Consider the following 19,178-nt stretch of genomic DNA (forward strand, 5'->3'; position numbering starts at 1 on the left):
ACAAAATTTATTTTATCTATCTATTTAATTAATTAAATGGCCAAAAATTATTTCAATTAATTAGTTGATAACAGAAGTTAACCGAAATGTTTTCAACTTTTTAGTTAACCCGACTCAGATCCGCGCGCGTGACTCGTTTAATTTTTGTTATATTTAAAATTCCCGCCATGACTGTTCTGAAAGGTTGCTATTTTCAGGAACAGTCAATACCATTTGAAAGTTTGCAACCTTTCATTAATGGTCGTGTCAATTCTGAAAGGGTTGCAACCTTTTAGAATATATTCTTCTTGCCTATAAGTACCACTCAGTCTTCAGAATATTTTCCTACAAATTTTCTGATCTTCTTCCTTCTTCTTCTAAACACATATTTCTTCGTGTACTTTCCTGTTGTGGATTGATTCGCTGACAGTAGAGTTTTTGGTATCTACACTCTACTGATTAAGATAATTTTACCCTGGGAGGTTATATTCCAAATCAAATCTCGAATATTAGAAGAGACACTGTGAATTCGGTGGACTTGATTTTCTTCCAAACTAAAAAAGATTAATTCAGATTCTGGTAAGTTTTTACAGATTCAAGTATTTTTTAGAAATAAATTTTTGTTCATCTTACTTACTGGTTCTTTAAATTTCAGTTACTTCGTGTTTCTGAAAAAATTTATTACAACCAATAATTTTTGGTATTGATAACACAGATTGGCAAACATGACATACACCACTAAACTATCACTAAGTTCAACATTTCTCTCAGTTTGTTATTTAGAGTCCTATGTTCAACTTAAGAACACTTTTTCATGCTCCTACAAGAGTTTGACACATAAACGAATCTAAAATTTAAAGACATTGAATGCATCAATATAAACTTAGCTCAAATATGAGCTCTAAGCTAACCTTAAAATAAAAACAAATAAAAAAAAGGCTTTAGTTGGATTTGAGCTCTAGTCTTTAGAGTGATATTTCAAGCTTTTACCAATAGCATAAGTAAGGGCAGTTTTATGCATTTTATGGTGTACTGTTAACTATATCTTAATTTCTATCAATTTTTCAAAATAGACATATCATATACATATGCTATTTTTGAAAGTTAGCGGGTGCATTTGCACCCCTCTTTATAGTATGAATCCGCTAATATATCAATATTTAATTAATCATATAAAAATAATATTTTCAACAAGTCCATTAATACCATCACATCAAATCAATATTATCCGAAATTAAAATTTTCGTGAAGTTTTTAGACTTGTGTTGTTGTCAGGGGATAGACAGGATCATTTGGGATGCAATATTTATACTCGTGTTGCTGTCGAAGGAAATTTCCTACCAAATTACAAATGCTCAGCCTAGACATCCTAAACCTTACATAAATCGGATGCAAAGACAGAAAAATAAATATGATATTTTTTTCGAGTTTTGAAAATAAAAAAGAAAAAATACTTTCAGAATTTTTGCAATCGCAGTACAAAGGTGGATTAATTTTCAGGTCCTTTCCAATCTCTACACAAGTATGGATTAATTGGTAAGTAGATTTTGAATACCAAATACTTATACCAAAAAACTCAACGTGTTCATTAATTGATTTTATAGTATTATTTTTTGGGAAAATACACAAGTATTACTTAAATTATGTCCAAAATTTCAGAATACACTTATATTATACTAAGGTTTTATTATCCTTATGAATTTATTTTATAAATAATTTTCTATCCCTTTTCGGCTTACGTGACACTGACTTGAAAAAAAAGTCTATCAGCATTGGGCCCACAAGATAATACCATGAAATTATTAATAAAATAAGTTCAAGGGTAATAAGACATTCGTGTAGTATAAGTGCGTCTCTGAAATTTCAGACATAGGCTGAAGGGATACTCGTGCATTATCTCACTTTTTTTTTAATTACATTTGCTTAAAAGAAGTTCGTTATTTGTGGCTAAAGAATTTTAAAATTTGAGAGCACTTGTTAATTTATATATATTGTAAGTATATATGGATTTCAAAACACCTAAATAATTATTTTTTAATAATTAATCAACCTTTAATATTATTAATTTATTATACAATTTACAATTAATTTATGTAAATTAACGTTTATGAGTTAAGTATTTAAAATTGATAAAATTATGACATATTTTAAAAATATATTCTTCATAACATAATAAAATAAAAAGTTTAATTATGATAAAAGATTTTACGTATGAAAGTTATTCTTAATAAACTAATAAAAAAATAAAAAAATAATATGATCACTATTTTAGTTAAATGGATTCAACGAATTAAATTAGTCTATTATTAAAAGAAATTGATAGCATGTCATGCCAACTAATAAAGAATGATAATTTTAAAGTGTCAAATATATTTAGAGAAAAATAGTGATAATTAAGTGATATTTTGATATTAAATAAAAGATAAGTGATAAGTATTTGAAGACAATTCTCTTCGATAGCCATTTAGGAAATTCACTCACTGTTTTAGAAAGTAATGTCGCTTTATAAAATTATGGCGAACTAATTGTTTTAAGCCGAACTAATACAGTGATAGAAATATTTGTCAATCCATTATGCGGCAAATAGCTGTACTTTTTTCTATCATCTGCACAAAATAGATCTACAATACATTTTAAGCGGCCCAGTAACCAAATCGATGAAATTAATTAAATTAATGAAGACCAAATTCTAGCATTTTCTTCCCTGTTTGAATGAAACTGTAGAAATAATTTCATCCACCAATTAAATTTGGAAGCTTCAGATAAATCTATTGGGTCATTGAAGGAAATGATTTTATCTGTCCTCAATAGTTTCCATTTCTAGATTTCTTTATACATTTGTTTCTGCTCTTCTTTCTAGGGTTTTCTTCTCTTTCTTCAATTCACAAGGTACAAAGTTTCTTCCTTTCCACTCGTTCTGTTGGTTTACATTTTTGTTCAATGCATTCTTGAATTTATTGGGTTAATCTCAGAATTTTAGATTGCTCATGTGTTGTATGCTACTTTTTTTGAGCCCCAGATTGTTAAATCTATCCACGTTTATTGTTGTTGCCTCTTTTCTTCTTTTCCTCTCATTTGAATAGGTATGCGGCCTTCTCGTATCTCTTTATGTTTATGGTTTTTGTCAGTTGGAAAGAAAAATGGTGAATTTTGTGAAAGATGAGATTTTTATGTGAGTATTGACTTAACAAAAGGACCTGATGGATATAGAAGATTCAAATAGACGACTTCGAGTAACTTGGTATTGAGGTGTAGTTAAATGATGGACTTAATGTGAAATTTTCATTCTTTTGAAGTTTCTAAAGAGAAGACATTTTACATGATCCATTTTGAAACCCATAGCACAAGTATAAGTTGGTATTTAAGTTCATATATTTATCGATATGTTTGCTGATTTAACTCTGAATTATCTATATTAGTGTTGATAACCTTGTCGTTACTTCCCTCTCTTTTTATAGTTTTTTTGCTTATTGCATCATTTTGTTTGTCTTGTTGACAATTTCAGGTTTTGGGACTTTGACATTATCTAGGGGATTACGCTTTTGGTTGTGCCATGGAGACACGTTTTGATTTTGTGCAATGGCTGGACACTGATGTGTCTCTGGATATTATGATGCGTTTGATCGATCCAGCTGATGTAGTCCGTGCTGGCTCTGTTTCACGCCGTTGGCGCCAATTTGGTAAGCTAATCAAGCTTTCCGTCTTCCTTAATAACAGTAGTTGTAGTGTTGCCCCAGTAGTTTCTTGTCCTTCAATTTTTGTTGTTGCTTGTACTTCAACTATCATATTTTTTTTGTAGTTACTGTCCTGGTTCTACCTGCTGTTTTTGTTACTATCTGCTATTTCCTGTACGGCTGCTACTTTTTTTCTGGACTGCTTTAGATGATTTTTCTTGAGCCGAGGATATGTCGGAAACAACCTCTCTACCCTTGAGGTAGAGGTAAGGTCTCTTAACTCCCAGACCCCATTTTGTGGGGTTATACTGGTTATCAATTCCCGTGTTGTTAAATTTCATAAACCACAGAGTTTTCCTTTGTTTCCATTACTTCTACTCTTGTTTCACATACGTGTATACTTTATCCCGTTACATCATGTGATTAGTGTGCATAAAGACTCATAACTACTTTATTGGCATCTAGAATATTAAGCAATGAGTCTCTATCCTCAGTTTGAATATGCCTTGATAAATATCCGGAATGAGTGTAAAATAAGTGAAGTCTTGGAAAGATGAAAGGAAAGACGGGTCCTTTAAAGAGTGTGCAAACTGAATCATAATCAGATTTGGTTGATTTCATGGAAGTGTTCAATACCAATCACTCAATGAAGTGATGTCTCCGATAAGAACCACTGTCTGATTTATTGAGTTTCAACAATTAAGATTAAACTTTGACCCAATTATTGCTATTTTTTGTTTCTACCTGGCGTTTCGTGATTGCAGGACATGCATGAGAAGTCCAGTTAGGCAGTCTGTTGTATGATTAACTGAATTATTTGCATCCGGATGCATAGAGAACACATCATTCATTATTTTTCCCTGCCACACGGAAAAAGTTAAAAACAAAATAAGTAGAAAGAAATTGACTAAAAGAATTTCTTAAATAGTTTAGCATGATTATGAGAAATGCAAGGAGAGGTCAAATGAGGCAGCTTGTCAGATAATTTGCTAAGTTACTTGTGTCGAAGTATAGAGAACACAATGTTTATTATTTCAGTGAATTTGATGAATTGATGGATGTGAGTTGTCTTCTTTCTCAAAATAAAATAAAAGATGGATGTGAGTTGTCTCAGTCCTTGAGTAGTTGAATGTATGCTTATTTGTAGGATGATTAGTGATCAACTCTCACCGTCGAGTGAAATTCAGTTTCAAATGTGGTTAAGTTTCATTTTTTTTTGGGGGCACAACATACCGAGTGCTTGGATTTTGTTATAGGAGAATTTGTTATGCGGTTGTTTTGTGAATAATTGGAGAACTTTCACCAAAGCTGTCAAACATCTGGGAACTTTCATATGGTGAAACTAATTCAATCCGACTACATCTTTGGCCCTCTGAAATATATCTTAAAATAATTTCATTGGATGAAGGAAATAGACATTCCACAGTTTCTTAAAAAGAAACCTTTGGGGACAAAATACATTTTTCAACAACTGAAAGGGTAGTTTCAGCTTTTGGCATGCCTGGGACTATTGTTCGTCCCGAAACACTAACAAGAAACATTGTTTTTTTTTTTAAAAAAAAGAACAACAATTGATTTGGCTTTGAACACCAATATCATCGCTTGTATAGTTAGTATTTGATACAATGATGACTATTTAGAAATATCATCTTGTGATGTGATACCATACTTGGCCTTGTTTGCTTATCCTCGAATATAATACCTGAGATATCTAGTTGACTGGAGCTTCCCCAGTTGCATGTTGTAAAGTAGTTAACTACTTGTTTGTATTTCTTTAACTCTTTTGATAAGCTACTATTTCGAAAATTATATTTTTCTTCTCTGAGTGGTGCCAATGCAATTAAGTTATTTTGATGTTGGCACTTTACTCAGTACTGCCATAATCTGACTTTGCTGCCTTTTTGGCTTGACGATGTGGCATCAATTTGTAGGCACTTTACAATCTCTTTCACAAGAAATTGGCTACATTAAGCTTTTCTTCGAGAAATTTTGGTGCCAGTTTCTATCCTTGAAAGTTTATTACCATTTGGAAGAACAAACAGGTTGATGATTTACGTTATTTGCAGTGATTTCCAATGGACTCTCTAAGCAACTCTGTGTGGGAAAGTTTCAGCAGCTTTCTAGGATTGCCTGGATAGCAGAACTAGATTTGAGTGCATCAGAAGCAAAAGACGCCGGGTCTAGCAATTCCAACTGGGAGACTCTAAAAAGAGACCATGAAGTTTATTCTTCTCTACTTCAAGCTATTGAATCATCAAAGTCATGTCGAAACGATTGCATAGGCTATGCAGTCAGTGCTTCCAGCACGGACAATTATCCAGATGAAAGTATTGTCAATACCTTAATCCCGATGGACAAATATCTAAATAGACCTTCCTACTGGTCAAGTACAGGACACAGTGATCCGAATGCCCCCGAGACACTGATTTACAAATTGAAAGCTGATTTATGTGTGATCACGGAAGTTTTTATGCAACCTTTCGAAGGTGATTAAGCTTCCTTTCAGTCTCTTTTATTATCATCCTGTGGATTAGATGCCCCTCAAGTACAGTTTTGAGCTAAGTTGCTCGGACTCTTCAAAAATGATGCCGCACCCGTGCTGGATCCTTCAAAAATACACTATATTTGGAGGATCCGACGCACCCGTCTACATTTCGAAAGAGTCCGAGCAACATAGTTTTTGAGTTTCACAGGCTTCTGAAGCTTTATTCAGTCCTCTTGACTAATACATAATTTTTCCAATTCAGCTTATTTCCAGCCTGGCAAGCCCATATATTCTGCAAAATCTGTTCGATTTCGATTAGGGCACCCCAAATCTTCAAAGGATGAGAGTGATCTCCTGAAAATGCCCCAGCAACAGCCTGCTGATGACAAGTTTATATGGACTTATACTTCTGAAGAATTCCCTATGACGCAGGTCTTTTTTTTCTTTAGTTTTCTTCCTATAAAAGCTAATCTTATTTACTCACTTTTCTATGTTTTTGGTGGAAAAGTTTGCTGATGGTTAGAGTAGTCATAGGCTTTGTTCTGATCAAGTGTTGTTGAAAGTAAAAGCTAGTCAAATATGTTGTCTAAGTCCTCGAAAGGGGTGTATAGATTAATTTGTATTCGGAGGAGAATTGACAGATCAAACTTTGATGGCCAGGAAAAATGCTTTCAGCGGTTCAACCTGCCAGAACCTGTGCTTTGCGTTGGTGGATATATGCAGATTCAACTTTTGGGCAGAGTTCAGAGACAAGAAATGGACGACTTGTTTTACATATGGTTTGTGCTCATCTTTTCTCTCTTTGGTTGAGCGGTCTACTTACTATATGCTGCTATATCTATCAGCAAGTTGTTTTACTGGACTAGCATTGCATTACTGACCGAGAAAACTGGATTGTAGATGTTTTTATAAGAAGGCCGGTTGACTATAATCATATATGTGATTTTGACGATATTTCGTTCTTATGTTGCAGTATAAGTCATGTGAGAGTTGTAGGGCGACCTCTGGGCCCTGCATTCGACGTAGAGGTGCTAGAGCCGTCTCAAGAATTTGTGTTGAAGTACAATCGAGATGTTTTTGGATGCATGTTGCAAAGCTTGACTAATGGAAGTCATCAAGACTCAAATGTTCCTCCAACACTATCAGATGACCTTGTGGTTGATGCTGGCATTGTTGAGTTCTTTTTACAGAACCACCATCCAGGTTTCGAACTCATGGGATGGGGGGATGACGAAGAGGATGATGATGAAATGGATGAAGTGGGAGTTTTCTAAATTTAACACCGCAATTGATGCATGTTCGCTCGTCTTTGATAGTCCTTAATTAAGTAGTAGTTTTCCAGCAGTTCTTTCTGTACTTAGAAAAAAGTTATAGAGCTGCTTAAACCCTCAATTGTATTTTTGTTGTATGATTTGTTGAGATGCTTCTACTTTGCTTTTGCGCATTTTTCAATAACAAATCTGTAAAGAGATCCATTCTCCTTCGTGCAAATGACATTTTCATTACTGTTTGCTTTTGCACATACGGTAAGTGAGGCTCTATCGACAATTTTCTAGAACATTATTTTAAAAAGGGATATGAAATTATTATTAATACCGCGATCACACTAAATTTAACGACATAAAAATAAAATTAACAATAGGTTACTTTGTTTTGGATAAAGTAAGATACGAACCCTCGCAAGAGAGTGTTGGTATTTGAGGAAAACACAGCGATTGTTCACTCGGCTTTGTATCAGATTCGTAGACGGTAAACTTTCTCTTCTCTAAAGGTTAGCCTTTTCTCATCCGAGTTTTTTCGCCTAGAAGCACAAGCTACTGTCGTAGTTTTCATCAACAAATTAGGGATTTTCATTTGGTTCTAGTAACTTGTATGTTAATTGATGATTTGAGCAATTTTCTGGGTTTATAGAGGTTCAAGTTTATCTTTTGACCAGGATTATTGCACTTGTGTATAACTGTAGTCGGTGTATCCAAAACCTATGGGGCGCTGGTTAGTTGGATAAGTCAGAGCCTTGAATTCTGGCCTCGTCCAGACCATAACTAGAACCTTCTCACATTAATAAAATTTTGGCAACTAAAAAAGAGGGAGATACATAGATTGGGGACAAAGAGTTACTAATTGTTTTTGCTTCTGTTAGATAAATGACAAGCCGCTTCTGTAATATTGTCTTGCAATCACCAGCCAGCTCATTTCGTTTTTATATCTCAACCAACCCTGCAAAATTTACTATTTCTGCACCCAGATCAAATTGTATCTCATCATCAATCAGCTTTGGGGGATCCCAAAAGAGATGTATTGGGTATTCTAACTCCAACCTGAAGAATAGCTGCCGCACGTTAACAGTTACAACTGCTGCGAGTCGCAGGAAGGCGTGCTGTGATATTTCTTTTTGGTCCCAAAATGTGAATATGAGGCTTTTCTTACGTACTCAATCGAAGTTCCGCAAATTTGGGTGTAATTCTGGAAAGCGAAATCATACGTCTGCAGGTTTATCTATTGGATTTTTAGTTTGCTGCTCTGCCTCTGAACCGGTACATGCTGAAGCATCAGGAGGAAGTATGGGAGATAGCTGTGAATCCTCAACCACTGGCTATTCACATGGAAAGAAGGTCTATACTGACTATTCTGTAATTGGTATACCTGGAGATGGAAGATGTTTATTTCGTTCTGTTGCTCATGGTGCTTGTGTAAGATCAGGGAAGCCCCCTCCTAATGAGAACTTACAGAGGGAATTAGCAGATGAATTGCGGGCCAGAGTAGCAGATGAATTTATAAAGAGGAGAGAAGAGACCGAATGGTTCATCGAAGGTGATTTTAACACATATGTTGCCCAAATAAGGAATTCTCATGTGTGGGGAGGTGAGCCAGAACTTTTGATGGCTTCTCATGTTCTCCAGATGCCAATTAGTGTTTACATGTATGACCAGGACGCCAGTGGCCTGATTTCTATTGCTGAATACGGGCAAGAATATGGCAAGGACAATCCTATTAAGGTTCTGTATCACGGATTTGGTCATTACGATGCATTGCACATTCCCGGGAAGAAAGGACCAAGATCGAAACTTTAAACTGCAAATTCATTATAAATGTTTATCTTGGAGGAGAAGAGACATGCACAGGCTTTTGAGCTATGTTATTGTCTAGAATGTAACAAGTAGACTGAATGTGAATAGTCAAGAGAGATGTTTCTGAATATGTGCTCTCTAGTAGTTTGTGTTCTTCCCTTGATGAATCGTGTACTCTTTACCACTTTTCCTCTCCATTTGTCTGTCAAGTCTGAGTTCTGAAGTATCTGTTTAATAATGATTGCAAGATGAATGCAGCCTTTCCTTTTCTCTGAAAAAAAAGTGTATCCATTAACTCTGTTCATGCACTAGAGACATACTTGTATACATTAGTGAAACTCTAGCATATCCAAGCATTAGGATCTTAAAATGGAGAATCTTTTTTACTATTAAATCCAGAAGAACTCTTGTTTAAGTTCGTTCACCTACAAGGAACTATCCTCAATCACTTTTATTGCTTAGTGTGGTAATATTTTGTTCTTATCTACAAGTAGCGTGTATGATAAAAACTCATCCTCCCTATTATTAGTTAATGGTATGCTGTAACCCCAAAGTTGCAAAGTGAGTTTTACAGTGATTCCTCAGTGCTTATAGATAATTCAGAAATTAGTTTATCCATGAAGAAAGTTTTGAGGCTTCTAAAGTTTACACAGTAAATGCAGCCATTGTGATGTCATTTCCACTTCTAAAATAGGGTGGAAACAGTGGCCATTTTCTCTATCCCTGTATGCATATTGTTCCATTCTCTAGGTTTTGTTCTGTTTCTTCAATACAAAAGGTGCCAAGTCCCTTCCCTTCCTTTTCTACTATCTGCTGGTCTGTGTGTTTAATTGGTGTTCATTCTTTTGTTGAGTTTTTTGGGTGAACTCCAGATGCGTAGGTCATTCTTGGTTGCATGCTAATTTTCGTTTCTTTTCTTAATGCACCTAACTGTTAGTATCTTCCCTATGCTTGTCTTTCTTGCCTCATTTTTGCTTTCTCATTGCATTGGTTAGATGGTTTCCAGATTTTTCTTCTTGGTGTTTTTGAATTGGAAAATTGGTTAATGTATCAAGGATGAGAATTTTTATGTGTGTTCTGACTTGATGCGGGAGTTACATTCCTTGAAAGCAGCTTAAGCAAAGCCATTTTCGTGAGCCTTTCAGTAGCCGCAGGAACAAATATTAACTGGCTTTAGTTTTATTTATTTTACTTACTTCCACTCTATCTTTTTCAATATGAATAATTTTGCTGATTGCATGAATTATGTATTTTGTGATGAATCAGGGTTTGGAACTTTTGATTAAATTTGCTTTGGCATGAAGACGCAAGTTGATTTTGTGCAATGGCTTGAAACAGACATGTCTCTGAACATTCTGATGCGTTTGGATGATCCAGCTGATGTGGTCCGTGCTGCCTCTGTTTCATGCCTTTGGCGTCAATTTGGTGTGTTGTTCAAGCCTTAAGTTTTTCCTTTAAAGCATTTATTGCCTTGTTTAGTACTTCATTTAGGCTGTGAGACTGAAAACCTGTTCTCTTTTTCATCTATCATAATACTACACACCCAACGGTGTTATGTTTTATAAATGATAAGTCATAGATTGCATTCTCCTATTTCCATTCTCTTCTAGTCTTTTACCTATGCTTGCTATATTTAATGTGCCTAAGTTCTCATAGTTGACTATCTTTTATTCTTTCACCATTATAGATACTCAAGTAAAGAGCCTTTCTGCATTGGTAACATTTTCTTTCTTTGCATCTACACCTACTTTGAGCATTGACGCTAAATCTGCAACTTGAATATGCCTGGAATGAGCACACATAAGTAGAGCCTCAGACAAAGGAAGGATCCTCTTAAGGGTACAGCCAACCAATCATGATCAAATTTCTTTGAATTTTTCTCGAAATACCAGGTGCAAGCAAATTAATTAATGCATGTGACAAAGAAAATTATGTAAGAGAACCTCTTGAGGTTCAAAATGTAAGGTTAGACCTTGACCAAATTACCTGACCCCTTTTGTTTGTCTTGCTATCTACAAATATGATGTCTAGTACCATCGGACTATCTACAAATATGATGTCTAGTACCATCGGAAATTTTTATATAAGTTGAAATACTGCAATACATTTCCAACCTTGGCTGTGAAGACCTCTAATGTACCTCTGTTTCTTGTGTCTTTGTTTCTCTTTATATTTTAGAAACTTTGCATAGATCTTCCCTTTTCCACAATTCCTGATTCTTTATGACTTGATGGCTGAGTGGCTAAGTAAGGGAAGAATTGTGATAGATACTTCATGAACACCAAATTAATTAGTCCCTGAACTTGAATCCTTTTCGTGGTATTAAATCAACAGGGGATTTCAGGAAAAAAAAACCTGCTTGGTTTGTCTTTTTGTTCTCTTCTTGGGGCTAGTGAGTGTTCGGATTTGGTTCTATGAATTGGTTTTGGGGGAGAAGTGTAGAACTTTCTCAAAAAAGTCATAAAACATTTTCAAACTTTCATATAGTGAAATTAATTTTTTTTTTCTGAACATGTTTTTTAGTAAAAGATTCTTTTTTTGGTTGAAGGAAAAAGATTGTTCCAGGAAGAGAAAGTAAAAAGGTAAAGAATCTTTTGGGGACACAATGCAATTCTGCAAAAGCTGAAAGAATATCCCTGCTTGAGGCTCCATTGTTCCCATCTCAAACTACTTATATCCCGGTTTCTAGTTCTCTAGAAACATTGATATGTTTGCTTCAGAACGAAAAGAACAGTTGATTTCTCTATGAAAACAAACACCACCATTTTTTGGATTGCTATATGGATGGTTCTCTCTAGAAGTATAATCTGGTTGTGATGGCTCACTTGGTCTTTTTGTTTGTCCTCAAATGTCACCTGATCTATCTAGTTGAGTGTAGCCTGTCCATTTGCATGTTCTTTCGAGTTTGCAACCAGTAATTAATCGGGAGTAGTATTTTGTAAATAACTTTTTTTTGATAAATTATTAGTTGGCGACACTAAACTTGCATATCATTTTTTCCTTCTGTGGTTGGTGTGTGGTGTCACTAATTTAGATATGTTGAAGTCGAGAACTTAGTGACTGTATCTTGGTCAGTTAGCCTTCCAATTTCATCACTTCCTCTGTCATTTTGACGGGGCATCAATTTCTTAGAATTTCTTTCATACAGAAAACTGATGCTATAATGAGCATTTATTCAAGAAATTTAGGGATGCCATTTTTAGCTACTTGAAGTTCATTGAAGGTTTAAAATCATATGGGAGAATGAATGAGTTGAAGGTCTTCTTATTTGTTTGCAGTGGCTATAAATGGAATTTCCAAGCAACTGTGTCTGAGAAAGTTTCCGCAGCTTTCTAGCATTACATGTATAACAGAACCAGATTTGAGAGTAGCAGAAAGAAAAGATGAGTCTAGCAATTCCAGTTGGGAGGCTCTAAAAAGAGACCATATTGTTTATGCTTCTCTACTTCAAGATATTGAAACATCAAACTTATGCCCAAGTGATTGCATGGGTCATGCAGTCGGGGCTTCAAGTACGGACCGTTATCCCTTTGAAAGTATTGTGAATACTCTAGCTCCATCAAACAGATATGGAATTAGTCCTTCATATTGGTCAAGTATAGGGCACAGTGATCCCAATGCTCCCGAGACACTAATTTACAAATTGAAAGCTGATCTTTGTTGTATCACTGAAATTAACATACAACCTTTTGAAGGTGATTGTTCATTCTCTCTTATCATCACCTTGTGGCACTGGATGCCCTCTTGACCACTCATAATCAGACTTCCAAAGTTTTTGGCACTCTTTTACTAATATGTTTGCAATTCAGTTTATTTCCACCGAGGCAGGCCCATATGCTCTGCGAAATCTGTTCGATTTCGATTAGGACATCTCAAATCCTCAAGAGAAAAGAGTTATCTCCTGGACTTCCCCAAGCAACAGCCTGCTAATGACAAGTTTATATGGACATATACCTCGAAAGAATTCCAGATGAGACAGGTGCAGTAATTAACTTTACTTATCCTAACACAGGTGATCTTATTGACTAAATTGTTGTTTTACTTGGTGGAGGCACAAACAAGTTTATTCTGGTCGTAGGTGGAACAGTTCCAACAATAAAAAGAAGTAGTGGAAGAGTTCACCACTGATAAAGAGCTAAGGCATCTAAGTCTTGTCATAAGAAAAATGTGAAACATCATCTACAGGCCTTCTAAAGGAGTGTCAGAGAGTAATTAGCATAGAATTATTCACAGATCAAATTTTGTTGGTCAGGAAAACCGCTTGCAGCAGTTCAAGTTACCAGAACCAGTGCTTTGTATTGGTGGATATCTGCAGATTGAACTGTTGGGCAGAGCTCAGAGATGTGACATTGACAACTTGTTTTACATATGGTTAGTGTTCAACACTTACCTGTCTTGAAGTTCTTTTTCGTATTTATTCGTTTATCCGTTAGCAATATTTTGTTGCTGTTTCATCTATATATTACTGATTAGGCTAGAGTAAATAATTTCATTTGTCAAAGAAATTGAAACCCTTATTTTCTCTTCAAAAAACCTAAATTTCTAATTCAAGAAATGAGGCCTAAATTTGTAATGCAACTTTGGACGATTTTGGTAGAAGAACAATGCAATTTCTTTGGATATTCATTTGCCTATAGTACTAACGAAATATCGATCTATACTTGAAATGTTCCCTTTTCCAGTCTTCCTAATCTAATAAGTCCATGTTTACCACGCACCAACTTATTTCTTTTAGACGCAAAAGACTCATCCTTTCTGGTTAAATGTCAGTGCTTGTTGCTTTCGTATGTGATCTGAAAACTGTTGATTCATATGTGCAGCATTGACTATGTGAAAGTCAGAGGACGACCGCTCAGTCCAGCCTTTGGTGTACAGAACATCGAACTGTCTGGAGACTTTGTGCTCGAGTACAAAAGAGAGTTTCTTTAATCCATGTTGCAGAGCTTGTCTAATAGGATTCATTCAAGATTCCAAAAACATCCCAATTAACTAGTGCTTGGATTATTTACCTGGTGGGCTGAATAATGAAGGCTATTAAATGGACAAGAAAAAGAATTTGGTGTGTTTTGATATGAAAGAGAACCTTTTCTGATCGTTCACTTGAAATAGTTTTTAAACATTTTACAAAGTACTGGATAGTGAGACGTGAAGTTTCTTCTGGGAAATATATCCCTCCAAGATGGTTTTGTCACTACAGCTAAAAATCTTCTTGCAGTACAATAGCTGGCCTTGAAATGCCATACCATTAAAATGTAGTGAATCTAAGACAAGACATGTCATTATTAAAGTTCTGTACCAAAATGAAAGATGCAGTAAACAAGGTGAAATACTGTAACATGTAGAGAAACTGCTGAGATCTCATAAGCAGTATGCATAGCATAAATAATTATTCCAGTGGATATTGGGAATTCATCAACAGCATTAGAGCCTTTCACGATGTCTTGGCCTTTGGCGGTGCTGGGAGCAACTGCACAAGGAAAAATAAGACATCCTCAACACACTGGCATTAAATTTCTTCAAGTTAGGTTAATCTAAGGCATAAAAAAGATTCTGATAAACAAGTACCTGATAACATGATATCAAGGAGCTAACAAATCCAAAGGCTCCTGTTACGCGGGGAGTGACTTTCTTAGGTGCCAATTGGAGCAATCCGACAGCAACTACTATATCAATGCCTGCTTTAATCAGGGCTAGAGACCTCTCATTTGACTTCTGAAGCTTAATCCTGTACTGCTCATCCTACAATGCAAAATACACCAAACATTACTAATATAGAATAATCTTTCAAAGCAAAATTCCACAGTGCTGCCAAATAACCATAGTGCATGATGATGCTTGGAATTGGCAAACCTTGTATTTGTCGCTATTCTTGAGTTCCTTCTCCAGCTTTTTCATTGATGCAGAAAGTCTTCCAATCTCCCCAATCTGGGGTAACAAAATGTGAGACAATCTATTTCTATTGGCATAAAAGCAAACACTAGGAGCAATGATCAAGCACTAATTTCACATGCTGAATAGTAAGATGAGAAGTAACCTCCACTAATGTAGTACATATTGAGGAACCCATCCAACAAAAGAGAGAGATCCTGCCAAGTAAATCAGTGCGTTCTTTGTTCTGTGCAAAAACACAAGAATTTTATGACACTTTCCCTTCACTGTCTCATCTCTAAAGAAACGGAACGACTACATAATACAAAAGATTTAATACCTTGTAAATGCCTGTCCTTCCAAGCCACACAAATTGATCCAGAAACAAGAAAGTCGATAGCAATGCATTTTTAGACTGGAATTACCAGCACTGTTAGACACGTAACATGAGAATTAGAAAGAGATCACAAGAAGAGAGAGTTGGTGTTTACCTTCCCCAACAAGATGAGTGGAAGTGGGGTTCCTGGGGCAGGTGGACTAATAAGCCCGTGCAGATCATTGATGAACTGCATCAGTAAAGGACACGAAACTCAAAATCAAAATAGCTGATGGTGAAAATAAATGCTATTATATAGTAAGTGCCCATTGTTTGAATAAAGAAATGCCCTTACTATGAATATGCAAAATTGCACTGAAACCTAACCTTGAAAAGACGGAATACTTTCCTTGCTAAGCTAGTTGATTTGTCAACATTTTGAGCAGTGCCAGGCTCTCCATTACTCACAAATTTTGAACCATACTGTATTGCCCTGCATATCTTGTCCCTTGCCTCTGCTTTGTTCAAGTACAAGACTGCAAGGGCAAGCTCTGCTCTGGCTGCATCCAAGGCACTCATTTTACTCTACAAATACTGCAAAATAAGAATTGCACAAGGTCAATATAATAAGGAAATTGAATATGTGATAGGAAGACAAGATACAGCCTTGATATGATATGCCCTGAGCATTTCTCAGAAGCAAACTAATTTTTTCTCTCATACAAAACCATTTTATGTTTGTTGCAAAGAAACGTAACAAACTACAGTGAGCCCATAGAGTGTACCCATAATTCTGGGTGTCTAGATTGCTCTGGACAAAGTGTATGTCCATTGCTTGTAAGTTCCCCTTTCATAAAGGAATAGATGGGAGTAAAAGAAAATCACCAGTTCTTTGGGAGAAAAGCTACTACTCGAGAAACCAACTTGACACCTTAAATACAGGAGAAGCTAATAAGAATCAGATAAGAGTTCGAAACCAAGATGCCAAATGACTCTTGATTACCAAAGAAGTAATATCAGTGATGATGATGATAAAGGACAGACATATCTCATTCCTTCATAATATTTGTATGGTAAGAGAGGAAGAAACACATTCTATGAGCTAAGCAAACTAGGAGTTCTTCCATTAAACCATCTGGAAGAAGATAGACTTCATAGCAATTTAACAATGAATACCATATACCGTGTCTATTTATTTTGCATATCTTGAGGTTGGAATTTCTATCATGCATTTGAATCGTTATTTTAGTGCGTAAACCATACTTGGGGCATAAGTAGTTCAGTATGTCCACTTCTCCTTTCCCTGGAGATGGAAAGCTTAGCAGAAATGGGAGAGGGTTTATTCTACCTCTCCTGGTCCTTCGAGATACCCCTCTTTTCGTCACAGAAATTATTACTCAAGACATAAGGGAATGCTCAAACAAAGTCTATTTTTTAGCTTATGGGGTAGTTGTTGAGGGATCATTTTTATTAACTCCTGCACATTGCATTTGTTTATAACAATCAGATTCAGGTGATGTTTTTTGTTTCTATTTAACAATTATCAGGTTTAAATGGATTCTATCCAAGCTTTTACAGGCTATCTTAAATATATCTTATTCATAATCCTTCCCTCACGACCCCAGTATTTTGTCTCAGTATCACAAACTTTTTTTGGTGGTTTGGTAAAAGCCATTAACCACATACTCCTCACCCAGTTTACCTAAAGAGATACACCCCCAAGTTTCTATTTCCACATCTTGAATCGTTATACATACCAGCAGATTAACTCAAGCTACATAAACAGAACAGGATGGCAGTCGAGGAGACTTCTCAACAAGCTCACATATTTTATCATACATTCGACATCACTCCAAATTCAGCTCAAAGATTCTCAAGAACAAATAAACTGGAAACTCCTGGACTCAACCATCAATGACTTCCACCAACCAACAAACAAAGAGTTGAAACAAAAGCATTAAATAGTATGAAAAGAAAATACACACATCTTTGTCATAGGGACTCATAAACATCAACATATATGTCTACATCTGAAACGAATCTGTTAGTACAACAAAATGAAACTAATAATTAATTAAAAATCCAATCTTTATTTGCAGAAATTAAGCAAGACCCAGTAATTAAAGACACAATTAAATACAAACCAAAAACCCAGTAACTAAAAAATTCAACACAGCAATCAGACAAAATATTAAGCTAAAAAACAAGAATTAAGGATCTAATAGAATCAAAAAAGAGCTATTAAACTTAAACCCCCAGTAATTAAAGATTCAATAGAATCAAAACCAGATATAATTACAATTCGCAACACGTGTAACTTTTCAACAATCCCATAAACTGGTACCAAACAAAATCAATTAAAAAAGAGAACATTTGCCGATTGACAGATAAAATAAAAAAAGAATCAATTTTGATACCTGTTAGAAAAAGGGTAACCCTAAAAAAAATAGAAAAAGAAGAAGATTTGTTTTTGTTAAGCAAGAAAGTTGATATATAGATAGATAGAGTTGTCTTACGGGGATTCGTGCCACAGCGTCTTTGCCTTGAAATTTACACCACCTATAAGATGGAACAGTTTATTGGTAGCGTCTGAGCTGTTTGTTCAATCTTGTAAGTTGTAATACAATATGGGAGGGAGTGAGGCGGTCTTGTTGATAAGGCCTTGCTTGGTCCTCGAAAATTACGTTATTAACGTTAAATATACTAAAAATAATATTTTTCCTTTCCATGCTCAATTCTATTTTATTAAAAAAATATTACTTTTATTATATTTGTCGCATTATAGTCAATCAAGATTTTTCTATCAGTTATAAAAACAAAATGAAAGAAACAACTATTTAGCAAATTATCTTCTTAGATGGATCTCACACTAGTATAAATATCGACACAATTATATATTTAATGAAATTTATTAAATAAGATCTAGGAAAATATAAAAGTATTCTCAATATATGTAATCTCAAAGACACACTTATAATGTATTAAAGTCTTATTATCCTCCTGAATTTATTTTATAAATATTTTTATTTCTTTTCGACTTATCTTGTGGATTTAATATACATTGATATTTTTTTTAAACTAGTGCCACATAAGCTAAAAAGGGATAAAAAATTATTTATAAAAAAATTTAGGAAAAAATAGAACTTTAGTATAGTATCGATTTGTGTCGGAAATTTCAGACATATATTAAAAAATACTTATGCATTATTTCAAAAATATATGGTATATAATAAAATTTATAGTTCAATAATTTAATTTAAGTAGCTATTATGAGTTGCGTACTGATGCGGTGCACACTGCACAAAGATAAGTTTGTAATTGTGATAGGCTTATAGCGTCAGCTAAGGTCTGTTTTTCTTCTTGTGGACTCCACTAAGATGTAAGTAAAAAGAAATTTTAAAAAAAAAACATGCACTGGGTGTTTATATCAAGTCAATTGATGTACATTTATTTTTTAAATTATCTAACAATTAAAATTTTATTGACTTTATTTAAATATTCGATATGGACAAATTTTTTCTTGTTTTAATAATAGGAAAAAGGAAAATGTTAAAAAGAAAGAAATAACATTCCATTAAATATTGCACTCCAAATATACTAGCTAGAATTCAACTAACTAATGAATTCCTATTCTCTCTGCTATATTCATTTTTACATCTATTAATTTTGTATTTCTTATCTCCTTTTGCTCAGAACATAATCAAATTTGAATGTGACAAACTACATTCCATATATCTTTTTCTTACTATGGGGTTTGGATGGTCTAAGTTATACCCTAGACCGTACTA

General features: G+C 34.7%; 4 protein-coding genes across 7 annotated transcripts; 3 read left to right on the forward strand and 1 right to left on the reverse strand.

The window, feature by feature from the left end:
* The first annotated feature begins 2,418 nt into the window (after positions 1-2,418).
* Positions 2,419-7,658, forward strand: LOC101260764 (F-box protein At4g00755). 2 transcript variants are annotated; one of them, XM_004229793.5, is made up of 6 exons: positions 2,419-2,868; positions 3,485-3,659; positions 5,720-6,139; positions 6,401-6,570; positions 6,799-6,917; positions 7,112-7,658. In XM_004229793.5, the coding sequence occupies exons 2-6, from the start codon at positions 3,533-3,535 to the stop codon at positions 7,410-7,412; spliced, it is 1,137 nt and encodes a 378-aa protein (XP_004229841.1). In that variant the 5' UTR covers positions 2,419-2,868; positions 3,485-3,532; the 3' UTR covers positions 7,413-7,658. The 2 variants fall into 2 exon arrangements, with proteins under 2 accessions (XP_004229841.1, XP_069143603.1); XM_069287502.1 differs by having other exon boundaries at positions 2,866-3,062.
* A 93-nt stretch (positions 7,659-7,751) lies between these two features.
* On the forward strand, positions 7,752-9,334 carry LOC101262561 (OVARIAN TUMOR DOMAIN-containing deubiquitinating enzyme 4). Of its 2 annotated transcripts, none has more exons than XM_069287506.1 (2): positions 7,752-7,887; positions 8,384-9,334. In XM_069287506.1, exon 2 carries the CDS (start codon positions 8,550-8,552, stop codon positions 9,207-9,209), a length of 660 nt encoding a protein of 219 aa, XP_069143607.1. In that variant the 5' UTR covers positions 7,752-7,887; positions 8,384-8,549; the 3' UTR covers positions 9,210-9,334. The 2 variants fall into 2 exon arrangements, with proteins under 2 accessions (XP_069143607.1, XP_069143606.1); XM_069287505.1 differs by having other exon boundaries at positions 7,756-7,887; positions 8,279-9,334.
* On the forward strand, positions 7,769-14,305 carry LOC101262254 (F-box protein At4g00755-like). Its single transcript, XM_069287503.1, has 6 exons — positions 7,769-7,909; positions 10,473-10,631; positions 12,485-12,901; positions 13,016-13,185; positions 13,459-13,577; positions 14,027-14,305. The coding sequence occupies exons 2-6, from the start codon at positions 10,505-10,507 to the stop codon at positions 14,133-14,135; spliced, it is 942 nt and encodes a 313-aa protein (XP_069143604.1). The 5' UTR covers positions 7,769-7,909; positions 10,473-10,504; the 3' UTR covers positions 14,136-14,305.
* Positions 14,306-14,357: 52 nt separating this feature from the next.
* LOC101261748 (peroxisomal membrane protein 11D) lies at positions 14,358-18,260 on the reverse strand. Of its 2 annotated transcripts, none has more exons than XM_004229797.5 (8): positions 17,907-18,260; positions 15,778-15,984; positions 15,566-15,640; positions 15,415-15,489; positions 15,241-15,321; positions 15,057-15,131; positions 14,772-14,945; positions 14,358-14,673 (listed from the first exon to the last, which is right to left on the reverse strand). In XM_004229797.5, the coding sequence occupies exons 2-8, from the start codon at positions 15,967-15,969 to the stop codon at positions 14,638-14,640; spliced, it is 708 nt and encodes a 235-aa protein (XP_004229845.1). In that variant the 5' UTR covers positions 15,970-15,984; positions 17,907-18,260; the 3' UTR covers positions 14,358-14,637. The 2 variants fall into 2 exon arrangements, with proteins under 2 accessions (XP_004229845.1, XP_004229846.1); XM_004229798.5 differs by having other exon boundaries at positions 17,808-17,924.
* Between the last annotated feature and the right edge of the window lie 918 nt (positions 18,261-19,178).

This window comes from Solanum lycopersicum, chromosome 1 (genome assembly GCF_036512215.1).
Source record: "Solanum lycopersicum chromosome 1, SLM_r2.1".
NCBI classification, from domain to species: Eukaryota; Viridiplantae; Streptophyta; class Magnoliopsida; order Solanales; family Solanaceae; genus Solanum; species Solanum lycopersicum.

Excerpts from the sequence above, each read along its gene's own strand:
- LOC101260764 (XM_004229793.5), top strand. The coding sequence starts at position 3,533 with ATGGAGACACGTTTTGATTTTGTGCAATGGCTGGACACTGATGTGTCT. Across the intron at positions 3,660-5,719 it reads ACGCCGTTGGCGCCAATTTG|TGATTTCCAATGGACTCTCT; the intron begins GTAAGCTAATCA and ends CGTTATTTGCAG. Across the intron at positions 6,571-6,798 it reads AAGAATTCCCTATGACGCAG|GAAAAATGCTTTCAGCGGTT; the intron begins GTCTTTTTTTTC and ends TTTGATGGCCAG.
- LOC101262561 (XM_069287505.1), top strand. The coding sequence starts at position 8,283 with ATGACAAGCCGCTTCTGTAATATTGTCTTGCAATCACCAGCCAGCTCA.
- LOC101262254 (XM_069287503.1), top strand. The coding sequence starts at position 10,505 with ATGAAGACGCAAGTTGATTTTGTGCAATGGCTTGAAACAGACATGTCT. Across the intron at positions 13,186-13,458 it reads AAGAATTCCAGATGAGACAG|GAAAACCGCTTGCAGCAGTT; the intron begins GTGCAGTAATTA and ends TTTGTTGGTCAG. Across the intron at positions 13,578-14,026 it reads GACAACTTGTTTTACATATG|CATTGACTATGTGAAAGTCA; the intron begins GTTAGTGTTCAA and ends TCATATGTGCAG.
- LOC101261748 (XM_004229797.5), bottom strand. The coding sequence starts at position 15,969 with ATGAGTGCCTTGGATGCAGCCAGAGCAGAGCTTGCCCTTGCAGTCTTG. Across the intron at positions 15,322-15,414 it reads GAAGGACAGGCATTTACAAG|AACAAAGAACGCACTGATTT; the intron begins GTATTAAATCTT and ends GTTTTTGCACAG. Across the intron at positions 15,132-15,240 it reads TATGTACTACATTAGTGGAG|ATTGGGGAGATTGGAAGACT; the intron begins GTTACTTCTCAT and ends TTGTTACCCCAG.